At 32.4% G+C, this 11,061-nt stretch overlaps 1 protein-coding gene across 1 annotated transcript; it reads left to right on the forward strand.

The window, feature by feature from the left end:
• Positions 1-2,906: 2,906 nt before the first annotated feature.
• On the forward strand, positions 2,907-8,286 carry LOC123536933 (uncharacterized). The gene is made up of 6 exons (XM_045320446.2): positions 2,907-3,050; positions 5,087-5,201; positions 5,858-5,943; positions 6,435-6,534; positions 7,117-7,244; positions 7,798-8,286. The coding sequence occupies exons 2-6, from the start codon at positions 5,087-5,089 to the stop codon at positions 7,810-7,812; spliced, it is 444 nt and encodes a 147-aa protein (XP_045176381.2). The 5' UTR covers positions 2,907-3,050; the 3' UTR covers positions 7,813-8,286.
• The last annotated feature ends 2,775 nt before the right edge of the window (positions 8,287-11,061 follow it).

An 11,061-nucleotide genomic window follows, 5' to 3' on the forward strand; every position in this document is an offset into this window, starting at 1 on the left:
GTCATGGTTAGAGACAAGGACATTAACCCGTATCATTGATTACTCTAATTTTGCGTCGGTATCATTGAGGGGGAGTGCATGTGTGTTTCGCAAACCCATTTCTTGTCTCGAAGTTTGATATTATTCTGTCTCTTACATATTGAGGGTAATGAAAACAGATATACTTGTATTTCATTTAAAATTTAGCATCATTTTATAATTTTGATAGGCCTTCTTTCACACTCGGTTAAGGAGTTAGGTTACCTTGTTACCAGGGTTAATTCAAATTTTTTGAACCTCAGCAATTTTTTGTATTTCGTGTAATTTAATATTTTAATTGCTACAATCTCAATTTCGTTTATCTCTGGTTCTTCAAGTACATTTTATCCAGGTTTGAAGAACATAACCCTCCAAGAGTATTTTATATACTTATTAGAAAGAAGAAGGAAAATACGTATATTTAACAGTTTTCTGTGTATTTTGGTTTCACTGTTATCCGTAGAAGTCTGCATAATTAATAATTTTACTAGTATGCGCGTTAGCTTTCTAATATAAGCTTAAAATGTATATGTCACGGGGCTCGTGTTTCCATGATAACGCATTTTCTCTATTTTTAAACAATTATGTGTAAAATAGGTTTTTTTCGACGGCTTCAGATAACGACCAACATGGAATATTTGGGTAATATTATTAGCAAAATACCAAGCACTTTACATGGTACCATGTTTTCCTTAAAGTTTAAAGTAACCATGGCAACAAAGATGTTTAAAATAGCTTATATCTTGCTTTTTATCGTAATTTCTTATAAAAAATATTAAATAAGATTATATTTCTCGTTAATGTAGCTTTAAAACATTTTATTTTTAACGTAAGTAATACTTTCGTGTTATTTGCATTTATTTAAACAAATTTCACAGCTTAAAATACTTACAGCAGTACCCCTCGTCTGACATTGTTTTTGGAAAATCGTTCTGCATGTTCCTTATATTATTATGGATATTGTTGAAATGCAAATAAAAAGCCGAAGCTGTGTTCCTTAAATAGCCCAGTGTCAACGCTTTTGAATTTTACATTTAGATATATAGGTCACGGGCTTCGATTCCATCGTAACATCAATTTAATTCAAGAAGCCACAATTTTCTACTGAAATTTAACAATTTTCGAGTTTAGTTTTAATATATAAGTAACAAATTATCAACGAAAACTGAAAAATAGGTATTACAAATCAAACTGCCCAATTTTTATTTAAAAATGGCCATATTAAGTAACATTTCACCCAGCTATATTCCCAATAACATTCGTTACCATCATCCATTTTCTTACATTCCGCTTAATATTTCAATATAACTACACACAAGAAAGTATTCAGAGCGAAAGACTCATAAAAATATTTTAACAACGGCTGTTTTAAAATAGTTCAAATAAAGAAAATTCACAGAATTACGTACTTTCAAAATAAAAGCTATCAGTTTTGCGCGGTTACGGACACGTAACGTCATGACGTCAATGACGTCATTTTAAAACAACATTTTGAAGCATTTCTGCGGCAATCTTTTCATTATTTCTGCATTATTAAACTGTTAAACCTCAGATCGAAGACAGGTTCATGATTTGTTTTCTGAAGAATGAATATAAAAACACATTTAGTTTGTCATAGACGTCGTCGTAAATCGTCATATTAGCTTCCGGTTGGGCATGCGCACATACAAATATTAAGGTAACCTACCTCCTTAAAATAATAGAATAGTTTGAAATGTTAGCAACACAATTGTTATGAACATAATGAAAATAATGATGCTCTTTGTAAAATAGGAGGTATATGTTGTACAGAACAACATGTATAATTCCAAACACAATAACCTTTGTAGAGAATTACAAATTCAAATCTACTTGAGGAAAAGTAACCGAAAACCTTACATAAACCTTAAATACCGTTTAAAAAACTTATTTCTCCGTCTCATTTGTACATATTTATCACGTAATTGTTATGTCAATATTATTTATAGTCCAAATCAAATTTAAAAGAATTAAATGAAAAGAAAAATGATTTTAGCACCGGCTGTATCAGAGCAGCGAAAGGCCAAGTAAATCAGATGGTTCGAACCCCGCAGGGATCACAAGGATTTTTTCTCTATAGATAGCAAAAGTATCAAAGGGCCATAACTGCGGTAAAAATAATCACAGAGCACAGTCTTTCCTTTATGGTCATTTGCACATAAAGCTTGTTTATCTGTGAAAATTTGAAACAAATCAAGCTAACAGAGTGGGAGGAGTTGCACACACAAGATTTTCCTCAATTTTCTATTAAGCACAACTATCAAAGGGACATAATTGTAGTAAAATATTCACAGAAAAAACAATTCTTTCTTTATGGTCATCTCGCTTGCTCATTTTTGAAAGTTTATAGTAAATCAGGCTAACAGTATGAGAGGAGTTGTGCACACAACATTTCGGGATGTACGGGCGGATGAACGGTTGTGCGGACGTACGGAGTATGTATTTTTTTTTTTTTGCTGTTTTCAGTGTAGAGTCACTGTGATCTTGACCTTTGACTTACTGACCGACCAATGGACCCGCAGACAGACCGACTGACCATGAGTAAATCAATATGCCCTTCCTTCTTCAAAGTCGAGTGTAGGAAATTCGCATTAAAGTGAAACGGGAAATATAATGAATTATACATAATCCTATTTTTAAAGTAATAACAGTGTCGTAAAATAATCAAATTTAATATCCTTATATACTTAGATTAATTGCAACATTTGCATCAATATATTCTAATGATACATCAGCGTGTCTAAATTTAGGAGGGAGGAGCATGATATATTAGACATTTATAGAGATGTATTTAAGTTTATTTTTGAGATTTCTGCTCCGTATACTCTAAATGACATCATAATGTGTATTATAAAGTTAACCAGAAAGGCATAAATCTTGCATCTATTTAAAGAACCTAATTTATTACCCCGTCTCTCGAGCATTCAACAGACAGTTAATAATTTTCGCCGTAGATACTTGAATTATTCAGTTAGACATTGAATCTGGATAACAGACAACTGTGAAAATAGATAGTAAGTGCACAGTTTTCTTCAACATGTATATAATAGAAGTCATCACCTGTTTGTTTTCATCCGTTGTTTTCAGTGGGATATTTTAACAAATATATCTTGTTAAATTTAATTTCACATTTAAATACCAAATATATTTTTCAATTCCGTTTTACTACATAATTTTTCTGTTAGATCTACATGTATATACTTCTGTATCAAGGCCTTTTGTTATATTTTGCAAATGATTTTAGATCACTCAAACTGTAATTGAAAGCATCTTTATTGATTTTATTTCATGTTGTGGAAACATAAAATATTAATATAGACGGAAGCAAAATATTATACAGCTATAGAAAAAAGTTCTTCCAACACAACAAATATGAACATTTTTGGTTTGACTAAGCCTGTTTATGGACAGAAATGGAAATGTATTTTATCGTACACGACCTGAGCTGAACTTAATATCTGTTAATGTTACAAATACAAAAAAGAAATTTAGAGACATCTGCATATGTGTTCATACGGCGGTGTATATGGAAGTATATCCACCAGAAGACGGCTGTATTGACCGAGGCAATAGCCGAGGGCATTGCTACCGTCTTCTGGTGAATACCTCATCATACCTTATGCTATCGAATGAGTTAACAATTATTCTATCTGATAAAAGTAGCATTTCTGAGACCAAATTGTAGGAACCAACATTTGTGTATTTATTTGTTTGTCAAAATAAGAAAAATGCGGTAAAATTTAACGTCATATTCTAAAGCGTAACTTAAAAACATGCCGTGTGTTTTCAGCAAGAACGGCAATTTAACATTCAAGGAAAGTAAGTGTCTAAGTCTTGGTTACTTTTTTATACCGATTTATATTATAATGTTTTTAATCAAGCAATTTGATACTGGCCTTGTTATTTGTCCAGGGGTTGTTGAATTGGCCCGAGGGGCCAATACGACTGCCCGAAGACAAATAACTAGGCCAATATCAAATCTCTTGATTAATGATAATTTTATTATTCAACGTTTGAACATTGGCGGTAACACCATAAAAACTTTTTGAGTTACCTTACGTCATTTAAACATGGTGAAGATCAAACTTTGTGTGTTTGAGTATTGTCCTTTCAGCCTGTAAAACAGAATTGGTTGTAAAGTAGATATCTGTGAATAATTTTGAGAGATACATGCCTTGATATAATCAGCAATTACTGGAACTTACCATATTTATTTTGTCTAGTGAGTATCTTACCATCTGAGCTGTGATAGAAACTGCTTTATACGCCATTTCCTTGTAGGCTGCAGGCAACGAGATACAAAATTGTACACATATGTGTTGAGATCAAGATAATACAACCGACTAATCAGGCAATCACATATGATACATCCCATCCCCGTGCCTCGTTTTATTTGTATTATAAGTTATCCGAAATTGTTGCAGTTTACAACTGACACTAGTGACAGTGGCATTCGAGTTCGCAGTATTATTTATCCACTGAATCGCTATTATTATTATTGCACAAATAATCCACAATTTGTAAATGTCTGTTTGAGATAAGTCTCATCCTTTCAATTTATCCGAGTTTTGCATATTTTGACATCATACGTCCGCTCAATCTTACTTCTAGTTATTACATGAACATATTAGATAATATCTTTGTAAAAAATGGTTTTAACTATAGTAATGCATAATTTTAAGCATTTCAATACGGCGTCATTTAAAATTCTAACGGAAGAGACTTCTCCGTATTGGCCCTCTCTTTTGAACCAATCAGAATGCTTGAATTCCATACTGGCCCTGCTTTTCTCATATTGACTCAGTTATGCTCTGTATTAGCTCTTCTTGTTTCATATGATGTGCGCAATTGATCTAATACAGTGTGTAATATTGTAAAGTTGAATAATAGTAGGAGAAGAAAGTTTTACTAAATATATTAATCACCGTCAACACCTCATCCTGATGAAATCGACACGAGGGTATGAGAGAAGAGAAGCAAGTTTCCCTTTTAATGCTGAACGACAAGCAAGGGAGCTACTGGTACCACTTTTCACGTCTTTCTTTTACAGATGTCCCAGTCAGTGGGTTTTGCGTTACTGGTCTTAGCCGGCATTACATGTTCCGTCTCTGCCTGCTCGTGCGTACCTAGGACTGATGAGCAAAAGTACTGCCAGGATAATTTTGGTACGAGTGAATTTGTTCTTAAAACATTACTACTTTAGGTATTATTCATCTTCAATCAAGTTCATGTTTTCGTTTTTATATTAGCTATTTTGTAGTATTTCAATGTACATGAAGTTTCGAAAGACATAAAAAGACATTCTGTAGTTTAAACGTTTTGTCTCTAATATATCGCGTATTTGTTTTCGCTCTTGTTTGACACCATTTTTAACTTTACACTGATTACAGAAACTCATTTAAAGTTATACAAGGCCCAAAGTTCATAATTGAAAATATGAAGAACTACTATATGTATACGGCTTATGTTAACATAAAATTTATAACATTATGTGTTTTAACAGTACTATGCATTACACACTACGCGGGTTATGTGTAACGTAACACAGAATAAATGTGCACTCCTAATTAAAAAGTTTTTTAACAAATCAGTGTTATTGCATGACATTTGATTATGAATATAGCTCTGAATACTTAGTTATATTTCATTTCGCCAAGTTAAATATGTTGACTTTGATATTGATTGTCAATATTTGAGAATATGAACTATATTCAAAAAAAGAATATTTTCGCAAAAGCGAGCATATTCAAAGATTCAAATTGTTCGCTTTTTGCAATCATCTTCATACTTGTAACCTGAATTTATATCTTATGATTCGTAGCAATTGTGTTTAAGACCAAGGACAATGTAACAGTTGAAGGCGATATCAGAGTTTATCAGGTGGATTTCCTCGCCATATATAGAACTGTAAGACACATATTACTATTCTTTAGTGTAACTATGAACATTGTTCTATTACATTATCATGATAATTGCTATGACTTTCGGGTACAAATTGTATAGCTTAAAGTTTTTCACTGTATCCATTCCCACTTTAGAGTCGCAGCATTTTTACAAAACTTTTACTGGAAGTAACAATTCTAGCGTCAAGCTGAGAAAATATAATTTAAATTGCGTTTTCCAACAAATCATAGCAATAAATTACCTTATATTGGTTGTAACATATTTCTGTCTGTATTTTCCTCTGAAATGTATCCTTAAATGAACTTAAATCATATGAGTTGGTTACCATATTTTTGAGATCCATTGTTTGAACCGAATAGTACGGCTGTAGCTTTCCGGTGAACAAGTGTCTTGTGCCACCAGTTTTTTTTTGTTACACAGATTACCCAGCGTGTAAGAGCATTTACTTACCCACGTATTGTACAATGTTAACATTGCTAGTGTTTATCTTACAGGTGCCAGTTAAAAACTTAGATACAAGTAAGATATATACCGCTGTTGAAAGCGCCACGTGTGGAGTTACGTTTATCGCAGATTCATACTATGCTATCACAGGTAAACATTTTAGGAATAGACTACACAAGATTTAATGTGTGCAATGAGCTGAACGTTTGTTTAGAGCTTAGTCAATTTATGTGTCCCTTTAAGATTTACAGTTGTAGCCATTAATGAACATAAAAATTATGGTGTTCACGAGTGAAATATATTTCGATCCTATATGGGAAACAAAGAAACTTTCTTTTCATTTTATGATTTTTACTGGTTTTATAACTAAATTATACACACTGTACGCACGTCACGTGCATATTGCACCACCATGGTGTCGTCAAGTTAAGATATCTGTGCTGAAAAATTATCATATAGTTTACATTTTATTACGACGGAGCGTAAATCCTTTTGTTCGTGTAGGTAGTATATGCCTCAACATTTATTAAAGTATATTTTGCACGTAGTTTCTGATAATCTATAACTCATATTCTCTTATCATTTTCATACTAATGGAAAAAAACCGGATAATTTTATTTCACTGCTTAGAAACGGTAACAAATTTAATTTTATGTCACTTATACTGCAGTATTTGATTTTTGTTTGCAATTACGTATTACAAATGGCTAAAAGTAAAGTTGAATGTTTCAGGGTATTACAATGTAACATCTGGCCAGCCTACACGAATACAAGCCAATCTCTGTTCGCTAAATATGTATTTTCCTTTTGACCCAAGGCGTATAATCGAGCCTCCTGAGTGTGAAACACCAGATCCCGAGGTAAAAATTCAATTTGTTACATGACCCCTTTTATAAAACGCTAGACCATAGTTTTTGCTTTTAACCAGTGTTTAGTTCAAAGGTGAATTTTGCTGGGCCTTAGATTAAATCCGGTAGAAAAAACCTTATGACCTTTCCTGCCTTTAAACAGGTTTTAAGCATGAATTACATGTTATAATTGAGCAGTTCATACGAATTACTGTTTTATTGTTTGTTATACATTTTTTTGTTTGGCTCAACCTACATTTCAACACATGTTCTGGTTATATGTGCAATTTTTTTCCTTCTTTGAAAACTATTAGTGTATACTATCAACCGTGCACTTCTCGCGTGTTCGTAATTAAAAGTATTGCAAAGTAAGATCTACATGCAGCTAAATTACTAGCTTTTATCAGAATTGCGTCGCCTATTGTACTTGCAAACATGTTATGAAGTTGAAAGACTAAAACCTAACAGCCGAATTTACAAAAATATTACTACACACAGGTATGCATTGATGCTGCATATAGAACTGGCTGATCATATTATGATATTCTTTCCATTTCTGTTTCAGAAAGAATATGCTTAAGCTGAATCGTAGATGGGCAGCGTTGAATGACGAATGCGGATCTGTTGAATGACGACTTCTGGTACAACACGCACTTAACAATTTGCATTTGATGAAAATGATTTTGTAGCAGATGATATAAGCGATGTGTTATGAACAATCTGGCAAATATATATATATATATATATATATATATATATATATATATATATATATATATATATATATATATATATATATATATATATAATACTTAACAATACGCAAGGGAAAACTAGACACATAATGCGATATATACTTAACAACACATATACGAAAAAAAAACACGATAAATATCGCAAAGCAAGCGAAATATACTTAACAACACCAGTTGAAATACTAAGCAAAGTACATAATATTTTATACGTTTCTTAATTCCAATGAAACGCAAATTCTTATAATGTGTTCATCTAGATTCTGATATTCATGCTTTGGCATTTCTGTTGATTAAACTGTTCATTAAACCTACAAAACACTCCTTTGTCAATGTGATGAAGAAGTCCCATAAAATAGCGGCATTTCAGCAGAAGTGAGTTACGCCAGCTTAGCTGCGGATGGTAAAAAATGGAGACACTAATGGACATTTGTGCATGCCAAGCATGTAAAAATTCTATATTCAGAGTTCCTGACGGTTTTGGAATGCATTGCTGTTCCATCTACAAAAGGACCTTATTTCTGCGTCAGAATAGCCTCTTTGAGCACAGTCAGTGGCTTTTCCTTTTCTGAAACTTAAGGAATTTGCTTTTCTTGCCATCAAGCGCTGCTTTCAAACATCTTTCGCGGGTCTGTTAGGCCTACACCTTGATGCACAATCATTTCCTAACCTTCATTACGGTTATGTTAGAAGTGTACAGGGTCATCAGATCAAAATAAACTGTATTATAGTTGTGCCAAACACTTGCACAACGCTGTAAGTCATTCAGTGCATTGCGTATACTGATCCTAGACTATGGAATATTCCGGTACTCTGGCTACTTTTGTCTATAAAAAACAACATTTTTGACATTACCTTTCAAACCCATCGAATCATATACATGTATCAAAATTTAACTTTTAAAATTTATACTTTCTGGTGTTCTGTATATAATTCAACTTTAACATGTTTCTGAATCAAATTTTCATAGTTTTAATTAATTTGTTCTTCGCACCATATATTTCTATAACAAATTATAACGTTTGAATTGTACCCATGCTCAACAATTAGAAATGATTTAGCAAAAACAAATGAGTGCACACAATTACATTTTTGTCCAGATATTTGAAAGTTATTGCCATTTTTCGAATATAACTGCTGTCCAAGGGGTTCAAAGAAAATGTTTCGGCTAAAGAAATGAAATTGTTTAAATTTATGGTGTGAAAGTATCAAAGTGTCGAACAGTATATTTTAACACTTTTAGTTATTCATTATATAGGTTTTATAAAGCCAAGTTGACCTATTTATATAGAGGATATTACATGAGTGTCTTTTCATATTGAATTTATTAAACAAGTTGAATAAAATAATAAAATACGAGGCTCTGCCGAGCATTTTATCAATTGTATTTATCGAGTTTAATAAATTCAATGTAATATTCTTTTTTATCACATGTAAGCTTTTCCTGTCGAAACATCAGAAATTCATTTTTCTTTAACTATTATAAACAAGTCAATTTGACCAACGTTTCCTATACTTTTAATGACGCCGGCGTCAAAGCTTTATTATACTAGTGTATTATCATTTTGATTTAATGGCTTTAATTCACTCCCGCGACGTCAAACATGCGATAAATACAATAATATTTCAAAATCAAATGCACACACTACCATCTTATGTGGGCAATACCTTCATAGCGAGGATAATTATATGAACTTTGTCTAGAAACCAGCAAGTTTTTACAAGTCAGTATTTACTCAAGATTAGATACTGATAACTCACCTGCGTCTGAAAACAATCTTCAAGCGAATAAGGACATTGAGATAGCTCTGCGCAAACGCAACATGTTTGACTTATCGAAGTTTCAAGTGGAGTAGATATAATTAACCGGTATATTTCATTTATTACGACGATAAAAGCTACGTTTTCTCGAAATTGATTACAGAAATACAGAGAAGTTGTATTTTACATTGTAATCAAGACCATATATATTCGAACTATCTGGAATTTGTGTTAGACAAAAATTCGTTTCACTGGAGCTGGTTTCTTTTGCTGCTTTCTTGGCTGACAAGTTACCTTTGATATACTTGTTGGAAAGACAAGCGTAAATAGTATCTGTTTCCTGATTAAATCTCACGATTATAGTAAATCGAACAAAAATATTTTTTCGGCCAGTACTTTTCCAGACGGGAGAACAGCACTTTTCATGACCCCTTTTGAATCCCCCGTAAAGACAGTAGTAGACAGGCAGTATTGGTAATTTTGATAGTAGGAGCTGAAGGGTATTTTGTGTGTTTCGTTTGTGTTGAATGATTAATAAGAAACTACTGAACAAAAAACATCTAATTTTACCCGAATACTGGTTCATTGCCAGTACTGGAAAAAAGATAATTTATACAAATATAGCGTTGTCAGAAATGGTTTTTCATAGAAACCATATAAATTCAGTAACGATTGACCAAGTTATCCATTGTTGAATTATACACACTCAGTAGCTATAATTTAAGGAGGTAGGTTACCTCAATATTTGTATATGCGCATGTCCAACCGAAAGCTAACGTGACGATTTACGACGACGTTTACGGCAAAGTAAATGTGTTTGTAAATCCACTCTTCTTGAAAAAAATCATGAACCTGCCTTCAATCTAATGCTTAATGGTTTAATAATGCAGAAGTAATGAATATATCTCCGCAGTAACGCTTCAAAACATTGTTGCCTTAAAATGACGTCACTGACGTCATGACGTTACGTGTCAGTTACCGCGCAAAAATTAAGAGCTTTTATTTTGAAAGTACGTTTTTCTATGCATTTGATTTATTTGAACTTTTTTTAAACAGCCATTATTTGCTGAAATATTTTTATGAGTCTTTCGCACTGAATAATGATCAATATTTTGCTTCTTTTAAGCAGTTAATATATTGAAATGTTATGCGGAATGTAAGAAAATGGATGATGGTAACTGATGTTATTGGGAATATAATTGGGGTAAAAGGTTACTTTTTACGGCCGTTTTCAAATAAAATTTGGGCAGCTTGATTTGCAATACCTATTTTCCAGTTTCCGTTGATAATTTGTTACATATATTCTAAAACTAAGT

The sequence above is a fragment of the Mercenaria mercenaria genome, chromosome 17 (genome assembly GCF_021730395.1).
Source record: "Mercenaria mercenaria strain notata chromosome 17, MADL_Memer_1, whole genome shotgun sequence".
Classification (NCBI taxonomy): domain Eukaryota; kingdom Metazoa; phylum Mollusca; class Bivalvia; order Venerida; family Veneridae; genus Mercenaria; species Mercenaria mercenaria.